Below are 21,140 nucleotides of genomic sequence, written 5' to 3' on the forward strand. Positions count from 1 at the left end.
AGTAGTTCACTCCCATTAGGCTCATCCTCGACCAGGATTCCACAACCGAGCGCAACCCCCCAAGTTCAAGATGCCTACCGAACAAGAAGCCCTGGCCATCTACGAGTCATCCATCCACTTTGATGGCCTCAACATTAGCAACTGGTCTCGCGACATTTTCGAGGCTTGGCATGCTGGAGGCATCACTGGGGTTTCCTGCACATGTGGTCTTTGGGAGGGGCTGCGTGGGAGTCTTGCGAATGTTGTGCAGTGGAAGGAATGGTTTGAGGAGCATTCGGATCTCATCGTTCAAGCACACTCAGTCAAGGACATTCGCGAAGCAAAGAAATCAGGCCGCACCGCGGTGCTGTTGAGTTGGCAAAACACATCCGGCATCGAAGATCAACTCTCATACCTGCGGGTGTTCCGTGACTTGGGCGTTCGAAAGATGCAGCTCACATACAACACGCAAAACTACAGCGGTGCTGGATACACAGAGATCAGGGACTCTGGTCTGACAGGCTTCGGACAGCAAGTGGTAACTGAGATGGCTAAGCTTGGGATTGTCTGCGATCTGAGCCATGTCGGCCCCCAGACTTCTGAAGATGTCATCAACTATGCACCAGCGGACAAGCCACCGTGTTTCTCTCACGTCCTTCCTAGTGGGTTGAAACAACACCCTCGCAACAAGGATGACCGCTTGATCAAGCTTCTTGGGTCGAAAGGTGGATTCATTGGGCTTAGTCAATTTGGCCCGCACATGGCGAAAGGCAACGACAGCACGGTAGACGACTACGTCGACGCTCTTGACTATGTCATCGGTCTTGTTGGGGAGGATCTGGTCGGTGTAGGATCTGATGCCAGCGAAGGACACGCACGGCCGAGTGATTTTCTAGTCTGGTGCAACAGCGACAAAGGCTACGCCAGACAGCTCACGCCATGGGGTAGTCAGAAGGTAGTGAAGCCGCTGGGTAAGCTTGCGGATAGGAGGCAATTGGCTCTTGCGATGGCGAGGAAGGGGTGGGGAGAGGAGAAGATGAGGAAGGTTCTGGGGGAGAACTGGCTTCGATACCTGGAAAAGATAATTGGAGAATAGATATGAGACAAGGTTTAATGATGGAGATTTAGGAGTAAATTGCTACGAACCCTGTAATGGTGGTACTGAGGTTGCCAACTACCTACGCTGTGTCGGAGAGAAATTCTATGTTCCGTTCAACAGGAAGCCACTGCGTATGGATACTTTGCCGTACAAGTCATAAACCTGCACAACCTTGTATTGGTTTTATCAGTAGTTTACAATCGATATAATGATATTTTCATAAATAAATACTTGTTCATTCCTCAACAGCCCTTCAAACCTGTGTTACACGGTGTAGGGATTCTATGCTGAGGCTACCCTAGATCTGACCATGCATCAAGTCTTTCTTGCTGATCGGCGAAGGCAGACTATCATTATGGGCCTCTGAATAATTCCCTAGCTTCGGAGATATTATGTTCTTAGTTTTAGAGTTCTTGACTCGCTAGCGCGGCACCTATGTAGTCCGTTATAAGCAAACACTGGTTAATATGATAAGGTCCAAAACACCAACCAAAGGATAAGAGTATTAAATTGTTCTGAGGTGAAATGCACCAGAGGATCGAGGAAATAATATTTCGCAAACATCCGAATGATCTTTTATTCTGACATCAGACATTCCATTGGCCTAACAATTCTGAAGAAAATCGCCACCTGGAGCCAACAACGCCTCGTCGAAGGCGCAGCTGTTGGGCAAACCGCTAGGCTTTTCCCCTTTCGAGTGAGGCTGAAGGCACGACTTCCGCATACTAATTGGCCGCGTCTTTGGGGGTGGGGTATGTATCTCGAGTTCTAGATTCCTCCTTCCTCGCTCTTTTCACTTTGCGCAACATTTCAAGGCGATCAACTTGGCGTCGTCGGCGTCATGGAGATTGCCGCCTCTTGTATCGCGTTCGCGCAAGTCGCTGACAAGACGATCGGCACCATTAGAGGCTTCATCATTGACTGCAGGGATGCCCGTAGCGACTTGAGCGCTGTCAACCGGGAACTGTCGGAGCTGAAGCTCACACTCAATATCCTTGAGGACTTGGTGCCAGACGGCAGTGAAACCGGAGATCCGCTACCTAGTAGTATCCGGGACGACATTCGAAGCATCATCAAGAATTGTCTTGATGCGGCGAAAGAGATTGACGATGTGCTCGTGGAGCATCGTGGGAGATTTGCAGCCGTGAGCTGGGCTGCCAAAGGGAAGCAAAAAGTCAATTCACTCAAGGCTGTCCTTGAGGTCCACCGGCGCGCCTTGAATCTTGCCGTGGACACGATCACTCTGTAAGATGCACTTAGCCGAGGGTCTAAACGTGGTAGACTGATGATGATTACTAGGGCAATGACCAAGAGCATCAAGAATGATACCGAAGACATCCTAGAGGACACGGCGGACATCAAGCAAGATACAGCCGACATTAAGGAAGATACAACCAAAATTCTCCAAGAAATCGCGAGGTTAGAAGCACTCATCAGAAGGAACATTCCGGCAGAAAGCAGCAAAGTATTTCTCCTCAACCGATATCTTTATGATCTCACTTCAGTTGCTGGGTCTGTGTGTGGCGATCTTTCTAGACCAGGCACTCCAGAGTCTACTTCTGAGCGGTAGGATGACCGACGCTTTGCTGGCGGAACGGGACTGATTTTGATAGGTCATCAACTCTCATTGCTACTGATATAGCCTCCAACGGCGATGTGTCAAGAGTGCCCGAGGCAAACCAGTTGGCGGCAAAAGAATCTGAGGAGAATAGGTCGGAAGCCAAACAGTCTGAGGCCAGCACTCGATCCTCAACCCCAAAGCCGTCACCAGCACCAATGTCGTTACCAGCATCAAAGCCGCCATTTGTACCAACGTCGCCACCTGTGAGCCCTCACCATACCGGGGCTGAGAACCACCAAAGGCTACAACCAGTGCCTGCGAATTTGTGGGATAGGGTTCCCAAGAATTACGCCAGGTCCCTGCCATTAAGACCTCCCAACAACCAGCCTATCAAACAACGAAGCCAAACAGGGGAGCGCGTAGAGACAATTCTCTCGCATCCAGTCCCTGTTCCTCTTCCTAAGCAGAAGGTCAAGGCACGACCTGCTCAAGAACCAGACCAAAGATTCACATTGGCTGGTGACGCTGCCCTTGTGTTCTTTGGGCAAGAAAAGTGCGTGTTGCCGGGGCACAGTGTCCTTCTTTCCAAGAGCACTTCTTTCACCTACTCAGTTGATGCTTTCTTATCCAAAGACCGTATATTTCGGTGCGGCCGGGGAATACGTTTGTCAGATGACGAAACGAAGCTCTACGCGGAATACAATGATCCCGATAACTCGACACGTGTGAGAGTCTTTGAATTTCCTTCCATGGAGCGGTTGTGTAGCTTCCCACACCAGCGAGGGTCCTTGACCAACCTCACGACCGATGGATCTATCTTCTGGGCCAGGGACCTGAGCAGTGAAAAATTTGGCAAGTATAAGACCCTGCTTTACGATTGGATGACGGGCTGCCAAAGAGACGAAAAGACTGGTATACCTGATTGTATCTCCGAAAACCCCTCCTTACCCTTAGACTGGGACCGCGGGCTGTGTCTTCAGCGCACACGGCTGGGGTTAGGAGAGGTTGGGAATTTGCACCTGTATCAAGTCAGCAGGACTGGACCTCGCCTACCCGGAATCAGGGTTGAAGACGTGATGCTATCAGAAACCCCTGCGAAGGTAGCCCAGTGCGAGTGGAACTTTTCCGATGACGGCCGCCATATCGTCAGCTTCTTCAACATCCAGAGCAATCCTGTGGTTGAGACTTGGAGCTTCAAAGATGATTTAGCTGCCGGGGGAGACCTGAGGCTAAAGGTTCAACGATCTGAGAAACACTCCTACACACTCAAAGCCCATACTCACCCAAATGGGAAGGCTTGCAACTGCTATCCTAGCTCGGTCGCAATAGCAGGCAACCTTGTCGTAGTTGTCAGTTACGTTTACAAGCCTCAGATCTCTTCCCTCCTGGACTATTTCGTCACAGGCTGGAACCTTGACACGGGAGACGTTGTGTTCCGGCACGTACTTGGAGCATGGGACATGGGGGACGACTTCCTCACGAGACTTTCCCGCGACGCCAAGATCCTACAGATCAGCCGTAAGGCCAAGGGGGAAGAGGAGGAGGAGTGGAGGAAATTCCGCAACTTCAAGTCTGCGTACCTGCACTCGACATTGGAGATTGACGGGCCGGATCTGCGTCTGGTGCAGAACTATGCGACTTTTGATAGTGAAGACGTGAACGCGTTGGTGAAGGATATTGGGCGGACGTTCTTCTTGTCTATGGTGGAGCCTGCGGAGGAAGGGAGGTTGTCGAGTTGGGTCTTTGATTATGTTCTTAACCTGAAGAGACTTGATGAGTCATAAGAAAGGGGCTGGTTGTGTTTTTGTCAAAGACTCAGATCAGATTCCCGAGTGATGAAGACGTATTGAGGTTTTAGACATGTCATGCTGGAAGTGGCACTAAGCACCTATATTCTTGGAGGTTGTGAGAGAGAATCCTGGCAACACAGTCAAGGAGAGCGTTAATGATTGAGTCTATAATTTCCTTAGAAAGATTAACAGCAAACTTATATGTAACAATATTTCATATGTCTATCCCACCTAACAAATCCCTAGTAAACTCCCCACCCTATCTTTTACCCTATCAGTCCCCTCACTCAAGGATAGTAGTGAACTCAAACCTCTCGTTGTTCGTCAGCGAGCCATCTGCGCCCTCTCGATCAGTGCTTGAGCTGAGGTCCTCCCATGCCCCAATTAGCTTCAACTGCTCCTCACACCTCTGTCTCGCCAAGCCGAGCCCGTCGGAGCCCAGCGCAACTCGAACTGCCCAGGTCTTTCCAGCCGCGAGGCCTTCCCCCTTGACAACATCGACAATAGCATTGGCGCCCTTTGTAACATCTCCAGGCATGTGCACCTCAGGGTTGGTTGCAAACTTTGTCACGAGAGATGTGAACAGTGGGGTATACGCCTCGATAGCCGGGCCGTTAGCCCCGAATCCGGCATCAGATGGCTCACGCGGCTGACCAAGGTTGGTAGGGAAGCCGCCAAGCTCAAATGAAACACAGCGAATACCAAGAGGGCGGACTTCCTTGTGCAGGGCGTCAACCCAGGAGCTCATGGCAGCTTTGGATGCGGCGTAGAGAGACATGAAGGGGAAAGGTGTCCAGGCAGAGCCGGATGAGGTAAAGGCAATGCAGCCGCTGCCTTGAGCTCGGAAGAAGGGGAGGATGGCTTGGGTGACGCGGATGTGTCCGAAGAAGTTGACTTGGAAGACGGTGTTGGCGAGGGCATCACTGGAAATGTGTTAGCTAAGAGGCTGGTTATATATCGGACTGGGCACTCACTCAGCCTCTTCAGCACTGCACATGGTAGACATGCCAGCATTGTTCATGAGAACATCAATCTTGCCAAAGATTACCCACGCCTGTTTAATCTTCGCCCTGAGATCGACAATGTTGGCGGTAATGTCGAGTTCAAGAAGAGCAATCTTGTCCGACTTGAGATGGCCAAGACGCTTCTCGACATTGCGACCTGAAGCAATGACCTTGTCACCTCGAGCGACGACTTGCTCGATGAGGGAAGCGCCAATGCCAGAGGTGGCACCAGTGATGAGCCAGATGAGAGGAGCCATTGTTATTGGTGGTGGTGGTTGGTTGGGTTGGGAGTAAAGTGAAGTTGTTGTGATTGAAGAGTCGTTGATGAAGAGTTTTGATTGTTGTTTGAGTCTGTGTTGATGATTCTGGAATTGAGTCTATCTCTCGAAAGAAACGTACATCTTTATAGACATTAAGATGCTCCTCTTGATACCCTCAAAATTCGCGGACGAAGTATGTAAGACGGACGAAAACGGTTTGGTCCGAGAAAAGTGGCGCGGACGAACGAATTTCGTCCGTCCGGCGTCTATTCGTCCGTGACATGGATCTCAGCCCGTCAGCACAACTCTCCCCATCAACATCAACCACAACCAAAGACCTGCTTGGCCCGTCTCACCATGGAAGACTCTCTTGCAGATCTTGGCATCTCGTTGATTTCGGGAGGGATATCTGATAGGCCCAGGAAGCGGATGAGGAAGGGGACTCGCAGTTGTACTGAATGTAAGCGACACTCCTGCCTTCAAAGTGCTACGCGGTTTCTTTTCGTGCATGAAGCTGATGTGCAATGCTACACAAGGCCGGAGACGGAAGATTCGCTGTATCTTTCCTCCTAGCAGCTCCGTCTGCTCTCACTGTTCAACCCGTGGCTCTACATGCATCGACCAGAATGAGGGCGTGGACACTACAGAGCACGCCGAGCCAGCAAGGCCTCGGACCTCTACACCCTCGTCCACGTCACGGAGACGGTCCAGAGTTCAGTCTTTGCCGAGAGTATCCTCCCGTCAAGGAGACCTGACAGCACGGCATACTTTCGTCTCGGACGAAGAGACCTCGGACATAGAACCTCCCTCAGATCATCCACCTCCCCTTGTTGCCGTATTTGATGACACCCAGGTATACATCTTGTCCTTGGCAGCTATTCTGTACCCGCCAAGTCTCACGCTTTGCAGACCGATGCCCCGATGCCATCCAGTCGTGGCACTCGCCTCAACCAAGCGGAAGCCCACAAAGCAAAGATATGCGGCACCCTGCGCTCAGCTCTCCCCAGTTACGACGAGATTACAGCAACTCTCGCCAAGAATGGATCTTGGTGGGATAGCTTCCGTCAGAAAACGCGTGCCATTTCTCAAAGCGAGCCTTTGGAACCACTCCTTACGTTCGCCGCCCATGCATACACAAGCACCAACCCAGCCGAGCTGGCCATCTTGGCTGTTGCCTATGCGCGGAGTTTAGGTCAAGGTCATAAGATATTTACTCTCGTGGATACCCTCATCATTGGTGACTTTGCTCTAGCAGCTACGTTGGATGGCATGGAGTGTTTGGTCTTGCTGGCAAAGACGTATACGGATATTGGACAGCCTCGACGGGCGTGGTTCACATGGCGGAAGGGTTTAGCCATTGCGCAGATGATGGTAAGTGCGATGATTCCGCTTCTTATACAATTCCCAACCGTGAGAATAGGGCATGCACCGTCTTAGTCCAACGGCTCCTGCTATCCGACAGCGGATATGGTGGGCAATCTACCACGGCGATCGCTTCACCAGCCTACTTCTCGGACTCCCTCATGGATTTAATGATGCCCTTCTCAATACCTCGGAACCAAGAGATGCGGATTCAGGCTCGCCCGAGGTCTGGGTCCCCATATTTATCCACAAGTGCGCAGTCACCGCTGGAGAAGTCATCAACTATCTCATATCACCTGGAAAGCCATCTTTCGCCAAGGCAATGTCTCTCGATGAAGAGATGGATAGTATCTACAACTCAGTACCCTCAATCTGGTGGGATATTCCGGAAAAGCTGCCCAGCTCCCGCATTGAGCTTAATAGCCTCGTTGACCGACTGTTGATTCATTTCTTCTTCTTCCACATTCGCATGTACATCCACCTGCCATTCCTGAAACACTCATCCTCATCAACATCACAAGAAGTAGCTAGGCTAGCATGCACAGGCGCAGCCAGACAACTAGTGAAGTGCTTCTTGGTTCTTCACGCCGAGGTGGATGGGGCGAGCCTATTTGACTGCAAGACCTCAGACTTTGTCGCTTTCACGGCCGCGGTGGTCTTGCTTATGGGAAACTCTATCTCAAGCGATCGCTCTAGGTCAGAAGACTCGCAACTTGTCACTGATGCGGAGGGGATCTTTCAGGCGTCCGAGGAAGAGGGATGTAAGATGGCCAGTCAGTGTCGAAAGGCATTGACGCTTCTCTCCAGTCCTCCGCAGCACGGGGGGTCTACTCAGGAGATCCCTATCCCATACTTTGGAAAGGTCGTAAGGAGAGTTCCAGTGCAGAGTTCCCGGGCTGGAGATGAAACACCGGCCAGTGCCTATCCTCAGTTAACACCGTCTACGACGGAAGCTTCTTCTTCTGATGCACATAGTACCTGGGGAAGCACATATAGCTTGGATTACATGGGGTTTACTCCAGCTCTGGCAATGGATGAGATGTGGGGATTTGGGGGAAACTCGGAGGACGACACAATGTCTCCGTTTGGACTGGATGTTGGGATGCTGGATATCGATCAAGACTGGAGCTTGTTTCTACCTTGAACAAATGCCTGAGAAGGAAGCTGGAAGGTGGTAAGAGGAATTACATTGCCTTAGTCAAATATGACCATGTTCTTGATAACTCAGAAGATCTAGTACCTCACCTCACCACACATCTAATCAAAAAGGTAGGCGCATAACACTCGTCCCCATGGCATGTTCTTTTCTATCGCAAACCTTGCAAAACATTGGATTCACATGAAGCTGTAGAAAAGCGCATACGTGAATTACCTGACTAAAACTACGGCAGGCAAGGTCACCGCACTTAACAGTGGGTTCCTTAGTGCCGCCCTCCAGCTAGGGGCAGCATCCCTCAACCATGCAGATCCGTCTGCCAGCCTTCCTCCGATCCCGATCCCGTCGGCTACTTATCCGTATCTGCCTACTTTTTCCCTCTGAATGCGTCGTTTTTTGGCCTTTTCTTTCCCTTGCGGGTAGGTGTATGGCTGGCATCGGTGGAGACTGGCAGTAAGGCCAACTCGCTAGCAAAAGTAAACGACAAATCCAAAACGATGTAAATAGCGTAGCCAAGGCAACACCACATCATCGGATACGAAGGTATAATCACGATGAGGAGGAGGAAGGACCCAGGGGCTCCCTCCCGCCGAATCTCCAGAGTGGATGTGAACATCTTCCACGTTGCGTTAATGATCCAGTAGCTTTCGAGGCAATACAGCGATGCGGCTATTCTGCAGATAGCGACGGCAAAGATCTGGCGAGACGGCATCGCTATGCATGGGTTCAAGCTTTTGAGGTCGAAATCGAGTTGGATGAGTGAAGATGTGCGAGGTTTGGGCTTGGTTGAAGGTTTGGTCTTTGGGTCGCGGGGATTCTGGTACTTTAGTAAGTTGTACAAGGCAATGCTGTAGATGAGTAGGAGAATTCCGAGGACCCAGAAGCTAGCCGAGCACACATGCTCAAGTATCTCCTCCTCAACGGTCAGGTCTTTGAGACGTGCAGAAGAGCCGACGAAAGCTGTAGTAGTCGTGGTTGCAACGGTAGTCGTGGCTGTCAAAGTGACACAAGTTATAGTAGAAGTAAAGGTCGTTACTGCGGTCGATGTAACAATAATAGTTGGGGCATGCTCCTGGCGAACTTCTCTGCCCTATCTTCGACTCCCTTTACGATCTTCTCTCCTTTTTCAGCCATCCTCTGTGCTCTCTTAGCGCCCTCTTCGGCTACTCTCTCTGCTCTCTTGGCGGCCTCCTCTGCCATCCTCTCGGCAGCCTCGAGCGCTTCACATCTCCAATACAACCCATGCATTTTAAAAGATGGGCAGGTGTTTGTTTGTCGATGAGTGGTGGTTGACCAGGTGGGTTGAGAGAAGTAGGAGGAAAACCCAGGATATAAATGATGCCAGCGGCAGGGTTTACTTGTTTTGCTGGGTCACCCGAGGTTTTTTATTGCTTATTTCATTGAGTTTCAGTGCTGTTATGTGTCAATGACTCTACTCTTTGTTTGGCCGAACCCGCTTCTTCATTAGCCTGAACTACCTCGCATGGACAATTCCGTCGTGATGCGTCTTGGCTGGAGAGGACTGTCAAAGCCGGCGAGAACTTGGCCATCTTCAAAACCACATCTATATCGGTAGATTTCCTGAGGCTACTAGACCTTCTCGATTAAATAGGAACGTTCACTATTATCGGCAATGGCGGCATGTCATGGAAGTAGTCGTTTCCCCGTGGTTAACCGAACCTTACCTTAACAACCGAGGATGCCGTTGAGCGACATTTCTCGTAAAGTCCATGTTCCGATGTTGACTCTGCAAATAAACTCCGATTGCTTAAACTGACTCTTCATCTTCTTGATTGTGCAATCTGGCCTTTCGAGCCGATTCCTACCCCAGACCTCTATCGCAATTCACCCGAGGTCTTTGATACCGATGCCGGATGCCGAATCCCCACTCGGAGCATATCAGAGTGTGGGGGTTCCCAAGATCGGTTGAGAGAAAATCAAGCCATCATTCTCAACTATCTCCGTCATTCATCTCTAGATCTAACTTTTATCGAGTCTGAAATGTGCGACTTTTCTTGTTACAATGGAACCAGCGAGGAATGGCTCGCCCTGGAGCGCACCTTTCCACCCCCGGCTCATCCGGAGCCGAGTCTCGCTGAGATGAAGAGGCAGGCAAATGAAGAACGAGAAGCTTTGTCGAGAAAGGCGATGAAAGTTTTGGCGCATCAGGTCAAGACATTCGACTATGCCATTCCTTCTCGTGATGGGAGTACTATCGAGGCTCGCAGCTACAGACCTGTCAACGTGCCGGAGGACATGGTGCTCCCACTGTACATCCACCTACAAGGCGGCGGCTTCATGTTTGGCACGCTAGACTCTGAAGATGCGATATGTACACGGATTGCCTGTGGTTCGGAGGTTGTCGTGCTTAATGTCAACTACAGACATACGCCAGAATTTACGCACCCGACGCAATGGAACGACGCGGAGGATGCTTTCGAGTGGGCGCACGATAACATGGACAAACTCTGCTGCAACCCGAGTAAGGTGGTTCTCGGGGGAATATCAGCTGGCGCTTGGGTTGCTTCGTCATTGACGCTGGACAGACATCTCAACAGGGAGAATAATCGTCGCCCGCCTCTGGCTGGACAGGTGCTGATGATTCCCTGCCTCGCACACCTCGACTGCTACGAACCTCAGCTGAAAAAGATGAAGCACCATTCTGTTTCGTCTTACAAGGAGAATGAGCTGGCGCCGTTGCTGTCCGTGTCTGAGCTGCGGTACTTTACCAGCTTTCTCAAAATCAAGAATCCAGACGTCAAGGATGTCAAGCTGAATCCGGGGAACGCGACGCCGACGCAGGTCAAGGGTATGCCACCTACAGTGCTCGGCATAGTTGGATTGGATCCTCTGAGGGATGAGGCCCTCCTGTATGCCAAGATGCTGACAGAAGCTGGGTAGGTTGCTCCATTACCCATTTTAGCCGTCGCTGATGAGATATAGGGTACCTACCGATATCAACTTATTCATCGGCTTGCCTCATGGGTTCCGGTCGTACGAAGAAAAACTATCGGCTTCAGCTCGCTGGGATAGGGTGATTGAAGAAGGCATATGCTGGGCACTGTCAGGACCATCTCCCACCAACGAGTTTCACGTGAAGACGTAAAAAATGTGAGCGACGACGATCTTTACGACATGGGGCGAGGAAAACAACACCGTTAGCGTCACGAGCTGAAAGAGAAGCATCTGTAAATGGGAACCTTGTTCATGACACCATCTTATTTGCAAGCAATATTTTTCCAACAAGGAAGCTGGTGTTTATTGCTCTTGCGCCCGACTTCCATGTTTGGTGCGACTTGCGGCGGTGGGGTTACGTCAAGACGATCCGATCATGCCGAGCTAGATCCAATCAGAGCGGACGTGATTAGAGCTGCTGACGGGGTTGGTGTGAATGGCAATTCCGGGGTTTTCTTGCGTGCTTCTTTGTGGCTATTAATTCGGGTAATCCGATGAACCTACGTCAAATTGGAATACATGTACGACATTGTACGATGCCATCAAGAACAGGGCATCTTGAGGGCAAGACTTGGGCCCCTTGTCACACCGTTACACATCCCCCACACTATTGATTCCACACAAGACCGAGCCATTACCAATTCAGCCCGCGGAACTTACGATGCCTTGTCTCTGAGGCGGGCCGCTCCATCCATGACGCATATTCCCCCACGGAACCCCCAGACGCCGGTCAGCAGAGCTAGGCGATACCGGACGGTCGGTCTGAAGATCAAGTGGCACGCGGGTCTCAGGGCAACCCAATCACCCTTGGTGATGTCCTTGTACAGTTGATTGCACCATCAAACCCCGCGTCCTCGCAAGGGGGATCTTTGCTTTCCTTTTTTGCAAAAATTACATGATACCTCTCTCGTGTTTGGCCAAGGGTTTATTTATACGGAGTACCACCCCCCCAGTCAATATGCAGGACCGATTAGAAACGGCACGTCTGCTCCCCGACGATAGCAGCATGCCCTCGAACCCCGACACGCTGCAGGGCGAGCGCAAAGCCTACGGCTCGTTCAACGACGACGATGCGAGGAGGGATAGTCTTGCCGAGACCACCGACGATGAAGGAATCATCCCCAAGGACGCGCTGGACCCTGTGTACGAGGCCAAGGCTCGGATACTGAACCGTGCAGTGAGTACGCTCTGGCTTCCCCGCCTCGGGGCGTTTTTGACCGAGATTTGTTCAGATTCAAGATATTGGCATGGGAAGGTATCAGTGGGAATTATTTGTCGTCATTGGATTTGGATGGGCTAGCGATAATCTGTGGCCCATTGTCACGTCGCTCATCTTTACCCCAATCGCCAATGAGTTCAGCCCAGATCGACCCCCGTACTTGACCCTGGCACAGAACATTGGACTCTTAGCAGGGGCCATGTTCTGGGGTTTCGGCTGTGACATCTGTAAGTTATATCTACCTGTTTGTGTATCAAGTACTGATAACAGCCAGTCGGACGCAAATGGGCATTCAACCTCACCCTCGGGCTCACCGCCGTCTGGGGCCTCGTCGCCGCCAGCGCCCCAAACTTTGCAGCCATCGGCATCTTCGACGCCCTGTGGTCCTTCGGCGTCGGCGGGAATTTGCCAGTGGACTCGGCCATATTTCTCGAGTTCCTCCCCGGGTCGCACCAGTACCTCCTCACCATCCTGTCCATCGACTGGGCCATCGCGCAGGTCATTGGCACGCTGATCGCGTGGCCTCTGCTGGGTAACCTCACGTGTCAGCAGGATGAGACGTGCACGAGACAGAAGAACATGGGGTGGCGGTACTTTGTCATCACCGTCGGTGGGCTGACTCTTCTCATGTTTCTTGTTCGGTTTTTGCTTTTCAAGATTTATGAGTCGCCAAAGTACCTGATGAGCAAGGGGCGTGATGAGGATGCTGTGAGGGTGGTGCACAAGGTTGCCAAGAAGAATGGCAAGACTTCAACGCTGACTTTGGAGGATCTCAAGGCCTGCGAACCTGATGGGTATGTTGCGCGGACCGATGCCGGTGCTGCGTTAAAGAGGAACCTGGAAAAGGTCAACTTTAGCAACATTCGGGCCTTATTCATCACTAAGAAGCTCGGCCTCAGCACCAGTCTTATCATGGCCGTCTGGGGTCTCATCGGCCTTGGATATCCCCTCTATAACGCTTTCATTCCTTATATCCAGGCCACTCGAGGAGCCGACTTTGGAGACGGCAGCACATATCTCACCTACCGAAACAGTCTCATCATCGCCGTCCTCGGCGTGCCCGGTGCACTTCTTGGCGGGTGGCTCGTTGAGCTGCCTCGCATGGGCCGAAAGGGGACATTATCGCTAAGCACGGTTCTCACGGGCGTGTTCCTCTACTGTTCAACAACATCATTGAGCAGCGCGTCTCTGCTAGGCTGGCAGTGTGCCTTTAATTTCTTCAGCAACATCATGTACGCCGTGCTATACGGATTCACACCCGAGTTATTCCCTACACCACAAAGGGGAACGGGCAACGCGCTGGCAGCAAGCTGCAACAGAGTATTCGGTATTATGGCAGTGAGTTTTCCTGCACGATATCGTTATCATATGCATTTTACTGACAAATTCAGCCCATCATTGCCATCTTTGCAGACCTCGAGACCTCGGCACCGGTCTACACCAGCGGCGCTCTCTTCATCGCTGCCGGACTGCTGGTGCTCATCCTGCCTTTCGAATCCAGAGGAAAGGCTGCACTATAATGGAGGATTCAGAGATACCCCCAAGCAACTGGGATCTTTTTCTTTGTTTTGTACTAATAGCTGACCATAAGAATGCGCCTGTATCAGAAGAGTAGACTACCACTGCGTTAGGAGGCATCAGCAGTGGCCTGTTTTGCTTGAATGTTTCTATCTCGAGGATCTACTGCCTATTCAGTTGTCCTCTGATTCCTTTTCCTCCTTCTCATCCCTCTCCTTGACAAGATCCGTCTCAAACGACAACCCAGCCTCCTTCCGTAATATGCCATACATCGACGAAGAATCAAGTGGTCTCCCCTCAGCCTCGGAGAACTGACTGGCCTCCTTGAGATGCTTAATCGCCACCTCTGCCACCTCTAGTCTTGCGCCTGCTTGTTCTGCGCAAGTGATGCCGTGCCCGACGTCCTTGAGGGCTAGGTCGAGGTCTGACCATGGTCTGTCGCCTCGTGCTGGCATGTATGCTCCTGTTGTGAGGCGTTGGGACATTGACAGGGCGAGGGGGCCGTATTGTTGCTCGATGAGGGCTTCGAGGTTTTTGCTGCCTAGGCCGGACTTTTCTGCTAGAACGTGAGCTTCGGCGACGATTTCCATGATGCCAGCGGTGATGAAGTTGCTATTTATGTCAGCCTCAGACTTCCATAGTTAAGAGGGAAACCTACCCTGCCGTCTTCATCATGCTGGACTGTCGCACATCCTCACCGACCCGAATCACTCCCCTTCCCATAACACCCTCTATATAAGGATTAATAGCTTGCACAGCATCATCTGGCCCAGCAACAATCCACAGCAGCTTTCCTTGAGCAGCAACCGGACTAGCTCCAAAAACTGGTGAGGCAATAAACTTGGCTCCCTTCTCAGCTAGTCGAGCTTGCGCCTTTGCCGATGAGTCGGGATGAACAGTCGAAGTGTCGGCGACAATTTTCCCAGCAAGTTGATTTTGTGAAGTTTGGTCAATGATGGCGTCTAGTGTTGATTCAAGGGCCGAGTCGTCGCTTAGGGACATGAAGACAATGTCAGAGCTCGCAACGAGTTCTCGTGCTGTTGGCGAGGGTTGACCGCCGAGGCCTTTGAGTGAGTCACCACGAGAAATTGTACGGTTGAAGTAGTGAAGATTAGGCGCTCCAAGAGAAGCTAGGTGCTTTTGGAGGTTGGTGGCCATGGGCAAGCCCATAGACCCAAGGCCTGGTCATCGTCAGTGAGTGAATATCGAAGCCATACCGCGGGGAGAACCTACCTATCCATCCAATTCTTGGGAATGCCATTGTACAGCTGCTTCCACTTGCCGATAGCTAACTGAGGTGTAAGTCTCCAGATGTTTGGCTTGACGCATGAGATATATCCTACACATGCTGAGTCAGGCCATCTCGGATGTCTTCCGGCGTACCCCGCAACGTCGGATATCAGCCGAGGGGATTCACAACCTCGACTCTCTTATCTGAAGTCCTGGATATTGGATTTCAGATTATGCTTGAGTCGAAGAGTAATATTACTTAGAGGTCGTACCTCAACTCCTGTTACCCAATCATCCTTGTCTCGTTGATGATTCATTCACAACAGAGGATGTGAACCATCGATCCAACCACGGCAACAGTCATGGATTTAGTGACACATGTGTAATTCTTGCTATTAGATCACTGGCCTGTAGCCTTGAACTTTATCTCTCAGTGTTTCGTATTACATCTTGTCAAATGCCTCGTTTTCACCTGATTCCTAAATTCGGAGATAGCACTAACACCGTTCTAATATCCGACTGAACTGGTCTCACAGAACAGGGACAAACTTCTTTCAACATACCCTCAAATCTACAGTATTGGTGCAAGAATGCCGCAATTCAAGTTCGTCGCAGTGCAGTACGGTGATGGGAAACCCTCCAAAGTGGCCAAATCTACCCGAAGCCACGCCGTTCGCGCAGGTCTCCAAAAGACGAAACGTCGTTCCAGAAACAAGGCAGTCACGCTGTCTCTTTGTTCTGAAGCAGTCGAAAAAGATGCGTTGCTTGGATTCAAGTTCCTTATGGATCCCGTGTGCTCCAGCTGCGTTGACCCGTTCAATAGCCTCCCAGTTCCTACCAATCTACAAGTCGACCACCTAGTCAAGTACCGTAGGTTCACCATTTACCAATTGAAACTACCGCTAATACCCCTCCCCTGGGCCAACAGTGCTGTTCAAGTTTGACAATAATCTGGGTACGAATGATCGCACCAAGGCATGGTTTCCCTATGCCCTACGGAGCACGCCAATGATGCACAGTACCCTCGCCATGGCTGCAGCATTGTGGCAAGCAGATTGTCCAGCCTTGGAGAAGTCCATTCAGGTCGAAGGCTTGCGCCAGAAGGGGGAAGCGATGCGAGAGGTTGGGGCTTACCTCGCACAAGCTGGCTCCATTCACAACCACGAGATCGCATTTATAATATCTACCATGTCAACGCTGGTACTTGTAGAGGTATCCGTATTCATAAATTCAAGTTTATCATCCATTGACACAGCCCCAGGTATGCGGTGGGGACTTTGAGACTGCCAAGATGCATCTCAAAGGTGCCCATAATCTGTTCAGCTCGCGAGGCGGCCGTGACAGCTTCAAGGATCAGTTCATCCTCTGCAAGTCGGTCAATCTGTAGGCACAAGGATATCCACGTTTCTGGAACCAACTGACAGGGAAGCCCAGGGCCGATATTCAAGTAGCCACAGCGTTGGGCCAAGAGCTGATATTCCCACTCATGCACACAGATCAACCTGAACTCCCACCAACAATCCTAGAGCATGCTTCTCACCCGTCTTTACATGATTCAGTAGCGGATAACGATTGCTCGCGGGTATTCACTCAGCTTAGGCAGTTGCTTTTTGCAACCCAGTCATTGACAATCTCAGTCGATGACCAACGGACTCTACTCAACACTGTGGATGAATCGATTCTGAGACACCTCTACAAAAATTGCGTTCATCTATCCGATAGTGGTAGGCGATCCCGTGCGCTCGTCTTGGCTGCTCAAGTCTTCATGTATGTGACACTGCGTCAAGTGCCTCCAGGGAGTCCACTCGTTTGCCGGATGTGCAGCAGATTGCAAAGGATGATGGAAGCAGACCAGCCTGGACGAATCTGGACAGATCACAGGGAAGCATTGTTGTGGGTAGCGTTTATTGGGATACTAGGGGCAGGACAAGGGTGTCTGGAAGGGCAGTGGTTCCTTGATCTTTTCAAGTCCACCGTACAAGCGTCTCAGCACGAGTCTTGTTCCGGAAGTGACGGCATTCTCGGGATATTGTCTACCTTTCTGTGGGACGAAAGTCTCTGTCCGCAATTACTCGCCAGGTTGGAGGATCCTAGCTATCCTGATGAAGCGTAGACTATGATTGGGTGTTCAAGGAGGCACCAAACTCCCACCATCCGAAATAGGAAACATGTTTGAAGAGAGTTCGTCACACTGTGTGCCTCATCTGGATGGTCGCCAACCATCAGGGCAGGGTGTTGAGCTGGAGATTTGGGTACAAAAGGAGGAAGAAACCCGTCATTTCCAGTTTCACCAGTACCATTCTTCTACATCATTCTCATAGATACAACGAAAACATGACAGGCGAACTCGTCCTCCTCACAGGGGGCACTGGCTTCCTCGGATATGCCATCCTCGTTGACCTCCTCAAAAGCGGCTACAGAGTCCGCGCGGCAGCTCGTTCACAGTCAAAGGTGGACAAGGTTCTGGCAGCGCCCTCAATTTCTGCCCTCGATCCCTCCTCAGATCAGTTGACCTTTGTTATGGTGCCGGATATGACAGCCCCTGGCGCGTACGACGATGCTGTACAGGGAGTCGACTTGATCATCCATGCTGCGGCGCCCCTCCCCTCGGGCGAGGCCTCCAAAGACAAGGCCGAAGATCCCTTGGTTAAAGTCTCAGTCCAGGGGAATCTAGCCATTCTTAGGTCAGCCAACGAAAAGGGCAAGTCAGTGAGACGCATCGTCATGACCAGCTCCACGGTGGCCATTGCCCCAGCAGAGGTCTATGTCACAGACACCAAGGAACGGGAGATACTGCGCGGACCTGATAACCGTGTCATATTCCCACCACCGCCTTATGACTCTCAGCTTCGGGCGTACTGCGCGAGCAAAGCAGCAGCCCTCAACGCGGCCGAGGTGTTCGTCAGAGACAACGCCACGGACTTTGACTTGATCTCCATCATGCCATCCTGGGTCTTTGGAAAGGACGAGCTCTTCACCGACACTCAAGGCATTCGAACTGATTCCACCAAAGTTCTTATTAACGGCTTGTTGACCGGCAACCAGGGCGTTGCCGCAGTCGGGAACGTTGTTCTCTGTGCAGATGTGGCTCGGGCACACGTCAGGGCGCTGGACAAAGACATCAAAGGCAATCAGTCGTTTATCCTCAGTACTGAGGTGAACTGGGAAGATACCATTCCTGTTGCCAAAAAGCATTTCCCTGAGGCCTTTGCATCTGGTCTCTTTAAGGAGGGAAGTCCGCAGCCGACTCTCCCGATTAGATGGGACTGCAGCAAGGTACGTGTTTTCAGTTTCGTTGGTATTAAATTATTACTTACACAAGCACCACAGACTCGAGAGGTTCTTGGCATTGAGCTCGCGACGTACGAGGCCATGGTAAAGGAAGTGGTTGGTCAGTATCTGGAGCTGGTCGAGAAGGAGAAGAAATAGGATAGCCTGGTTCTTGCGTATGGTGTTACCAGGGGGGGGGGGGGGGGGGGGGGGGACTTGTTCAGTGTTGGCTTAGTGCTGTCACTCAAGAGATATGGTGGTAGATAGAAAACGCACAGTGCCTATAGTTTCTCATCGATCAGCAAAGAACGAAGCAAGGATTAGAAAACGAATAAATACATAGAGGCTTGATGCAGATACACCAGTATGTCCATACGTAAAGATAAGAGACACGCTCACAGAGCCAGTGGCAAAATACCCTCTTGCAGCATTCGTCTATAGTGCTAACGTCCGCGTGCTACCTCCCCTCCCTCATACCCTACCGAATCCTGCAGCACCTCCTGTCCCCTGCTTGGCTATCCCGGCCCCTACAGCATTTTCAGAGTGATGGATAATCTCCGTTCTAACCCCAATGCGGCCGTCGGGCGCCACAAGCACTTCCTCGCTGCTATTGTCATCCAGCCGATTATTGATTCGGTTCTCAAACTCGATCTTGGTCGTAGTTGAAGGTGTAGTGCGGTCTCGGCTCATTGGGCCAAGAGGCATTGGCTTGAAGCCGGAGAGTTTGTCACTGGACATGCCTGAACTGCCGAGCAGGCGAGGAGCGTATCGTTTCGCAATTGCTTTGTACGAGGGGATGGAGGCGGCGAGGATTCCGATGTTGGTTTCGATGACGGACCAGTACATGGCGCCTGCGATGACCCATGTTGGATCGTCGGAGCTGAGCATTGGGGGGATGTATGTGATTCGGACAATGGAGGAGACGCAAGCACTAGATATCATTGATGTTAGCCAATGTCTTCGGCCATTTGACCCTGACAGTAAAGAGGGGCTGGTACTTACAAAAGTCCCAGGCCCAAAATGATGGCTAGACTGATCTTCTGCCGTCTAGATACCCGGAGCTTGATGATCAGGGGAATTGGTAGCGTGTATGTGAGAACATCCGTCATAATGTTTACAGCTGCGTTAGCCAGGTAGAATGCATTGATGTCGACGCATTTCTTGTCCTTGGGAAGAATCGTGACGTCGTATGCTCCACGAATGGGCGAACACTGGAAGATGCAAGCCAGCACATTTGCGCCAGCCTGGCAGCTGACGACGCCGACCATGACAAGAGCGACCTTGCGCAGCTTTGGATCGCCTAGACGCATGTAGAGGGCTAGGACCGAGATCTTGATGAATCCCAGGCAAGCGTTGTAAAAGATGGAAGACAGCCACACGATCTGGGAGTAGTCAATCATGTTTTGGATCCCTCGCTTCTGGACGTCGATGTAGTGGCTACCGAGGCCATGTTGTACGGCTGGGCATGGTTAGGAGAGATAATTGGATTGGAACTTGACGTATTACTTACAGGCAATAGTGCAAGCGATGAACGACCACGATAATAGCTGTCGTAGCGTCAGTGCGGAGTGCGTTCGGATGACAAGGCTCTCCTTACCACTCCCACGCATATTAAATCTACCAAAGGTCAATATCGATCGAGATTGAGTGGAATGGATAAAAAGGTTGTACTTACAATCATCGGCTCCCAGAGATCTGACGATAAAGGCTCGGGCCCAAATACGCAGGACAATAGCGAAAAAGGATATCACAGCAAAGATGATGGCAACCGAATTAACAACAGGGCCTTGACTTTCCGCCATGGCTGCTTGTGGAAGCAGACGAGAAAGAGGATTTCGCTGTCAAGCCTCAATTGTCCCTTGCAGAACTACCGAAGCAGAGTTAAAGAGGGTCGGACGGTTTTTGAGATGCTATGGGGAGGCCATGCAGTTCTATGGAGACGAAAGAACTTGACCTTCTTGACCTGCAGCATGCGAGATCGTCTTTACTCAGACAGGCATGATACTCCCGGCCTTGGCGCCCGTTCAACATCAACCGGCTTCGTCTCCCGTCTCCAACTGATCCACCGAAGAACCGTTAGGTTCTGCTTAACGGCCAAGAAATTACCGTTTCAGCTGAGCCGATCAATGCGGCAATCCTCTCCATAACGCCGACGGGACCTGGGAGGCATGTGAATGGGATTTCGGTTGAAAAGAATTTCATGCTTGTGATCTTCAGGGGAAGCACTGATGCATTGACTGATGGATTCAGCCAACACGACATGTAACCAACACGACGTATCATGAAGTGGGCATTGCTGGTGGGTCATCAGCAACTCTGCGTTGGTTGTGATTCCTCGGTTAAGGTTGGAAGTGTCCAAGATCGCCCCCATGCAGATCAAGACGAGCGAGATGCTGGTTGCAGGGGACGGAAGACCCGGTTAGAACCCGCGGCGGCTGGGCGAAAAACTCCGACATGTGCCAACACAACGTTGTATCGCCCCAGTGAAATTTCCTTCAGTTCCACACTGGCCGAGAAAGCAATGGACATGTGAGAGTTAATTTATTCATTAGAAGTAGATTGGAAAGTCCAATGGAACAGTTTGTAAAGAAAAGTTAATGCTATCAAAAAGAGCCTTCTATTCAGCGTTCAAGTAGACCAGATATGGGGACGTGCTCAGGCGGCACATCGGCTGCCCATGATGCTGAAATCGCAGATCTGCGAAGGAGTAAAAGATCTGCACTTGCCCGGGTTCCAT

At 51.2% G+C, this 21,140-nt stretch overlaps 9 protein-coding genes and 1 pseudogene across 10 annotated transcripts, besides 1 other annotated feature; 7 read left to right on the forward strand and 3 right to left on the reverse strand.

Annotated features, from left to right (window-relative positions):
* Positions 1–70: 70 nt before the first annotated feature.
* On the forward strand, positions 71–1,075 carry NCS57_00528600 (Dipeptidase; the record flags this gene model as incomplete). Its single annotated transcript, XM_053055217.1, has 1 exon — positions 71–1,075. One exon carries the CDS (start codon positions 71–73, stop codon positions 1,073–1,075), a length of 1,005 nt encoding a protein of 334 aa, XP_052914172.1.
* An 844-nt stretch (positions 1,076–1,919) lies between these two features.
* Positions 1,920–4,423, forward strand: NCS57_00528700 (uncharacterized protein; the record flags this gene model as incomplete). The annotated part of the gene is made up of 3 exons (XM_053055218.1): positions 1,920–2,323; positions 2,378–2,644; positions 2,692–4,423. The coding sequence occupies 3 exons, from the start codon at positions 1,920–1,922 to the stop codon at positions 4,421–4,423; spliced, it is 2,403 nt and encodes an 800-aa protein (XP_052914173.1).
* Positions 4,424–4,712: 289 nt separating this feature from the next.
* Positions 4,713–5,690, reverse strand: NCS57_00528800 (uncharacterized protein; the record flags this gene model as incomplete). The annotated part of the gene is made up of 2 exons (XM_053055219.1): positions 4,713–5,352; positions 5,404–5,690. The coding sequence occupies 2 exons, from the start codon at positions 5,688–5,690 to the stop codon at positions 4,713–4,715; spliced, it is 927 nt and encodes a 308-aa protein (XP_052914174.1).
* Positions 5,691–6,201: 511 nt separating this feature from the next.
* On the forward strand, positions 6,202–8,199 carry NCS57_00528900 (Zn(2)-C6 fungal-type domain-containing protein; the record flags this gene model as incomplete). The annotated part of the gene is made up of 3 exons (XM_053055220.1): positions 6,202–6,546; positions 6,603–7,064; positions 7,114–8,199. The coding sequence occupies 3 exons, from the start codon at positions 6,202–6,204 to the stop codon at positions 8,197–8,199; spliced, it is 1,893 nt and encodes a 630-aa protein (XP_052914175.1).
* A 2,013-nt stretch (positions 8,200–10,212) lies between these two features.
* Positions 10,213–11,317, forward strand: NCS57_00529000 (Abhydrolase-3 domain-containing protein; the record flags this gene model as incomplete). Its single annotated transcript, XM_053055221.1, has 2 exons — positions 10,213–11,108; positions 11,155–11,317. 2 exons carry the CDS (start codon positions 10,213–10,215, stop codon positions 11,315–11,317), a joined length of 1,059 nt encoding a protein of 352 aa, XP_052914176.1.
* A 744-nt stretch (positions 11,318–12,061) lies between these two features.
* NCS57_00529100 (MFS domain-containing protein) lies at positions 12,062–13,905 on the forward strand (the record flags this gene model as incomplete). The annotated part of the gene is made up of 4 exons (XM_053055222.1): positions 12,062–12,343; positions 12,399–12,612; positions 12,660–13,723; positions 13,777–13,905. 4 exons carry the CDS (start codon positions 12,062–12,064, stop codon positions 13,903–13,905), a joined length of 1,689 nt encoding a protein of 562 aa, XP_052914177.1.
* Positions 13,906–14,076: 171 nt separating this feature from the next.
* On the reverse strand, positions 14,077–15,191 carry NCS57_00529200 (annotated as a pseudogene). Its single transcript has 3 exons — positions 15,137–15,191; positions 14,562–15,084; positions 14,077–14,515 (listed from the first exon to the last, which is right to left on the reverse strand).
* Positions 14,077–15,191: a sequence feature.
* A 532-nt stretch (positions 15,192–15,723) lies between these two features.
* NCS57_00529300 (uncharacterized protein) lies at positions 15,724–16,520 on the forward strand (the record flags this gene model as incomplete). Its single annotated transcript, XM_053055223.1, has 3 exons — positions 15,724–16,003; positions 16,062–16,351; positions 16,395–16,520. The coding sequence occupies 3 exons, from the start codon at positions 15,724–15,726 to the stop codon at positions 16,518–16,520; spliced, it is 696 nt and encodes a 231-aa protein (XP_052914178.1).
* Positions 16,521–17,467: 947 nt separating this feature from the next.
* Positions 17,468–18,562, forward strand: NCS57_00529400 (Epimerase domain-containing protein; the record flags this gene model as incomplete). The annotated part of the gene is made up of 2 exons (XM_053055224.1): positions 17,468–18,409; positions 18,464–18,562. The coding sequence occupies 2 exons, from the start codon at positions 17,468–17,470 to the stop codon at positions 18,560–18,562; spliced, it is 1,041 nt and encodes a 346-aa protein (XP_052914179.1).
* A 312-nt stretch (positions 18,563–18,874) lies between these two features.
* On the reverse strand, positions 18,875–20,205 carry NCS57_00529500 (uncharacterized protein; the record flags this gene model as incomplete). Its single annotated transcript, XM_053055225.1, has 5 exons — positions 18,875–19,334; positions 19,406–19,862; positions 19,914–19,950; positions 20,001–20,020; positions 20,079–20,205. The coding sequence occupies 5 exons, from the start codon at positions 20,203–20,205 to the stop codon at positions 18,875–18,877; spliced, it is 1,101 nt and encodes a 366-aa protein (XP_052914180.1).
* Positions 20,206–21,140: the final 935 nt, after the last annotated feature.

The sequence above is a fragment of the Fusarium keratoplasticum genome, chromosome 4, assembly GCF_025433545.1.
Source record: "Fusarium keratoplasticum isolate Fu6.1 chromosome 4, whole genome shotgun sequence".
Classification (NCBI taxonomy): domain Eukaryota; kingdom Fungi; phylum Ascomycota; class Sordariomycetes; order Hypocreales; family Nectriaceae; genus Fusarium; species Fusarium keratoplasticum.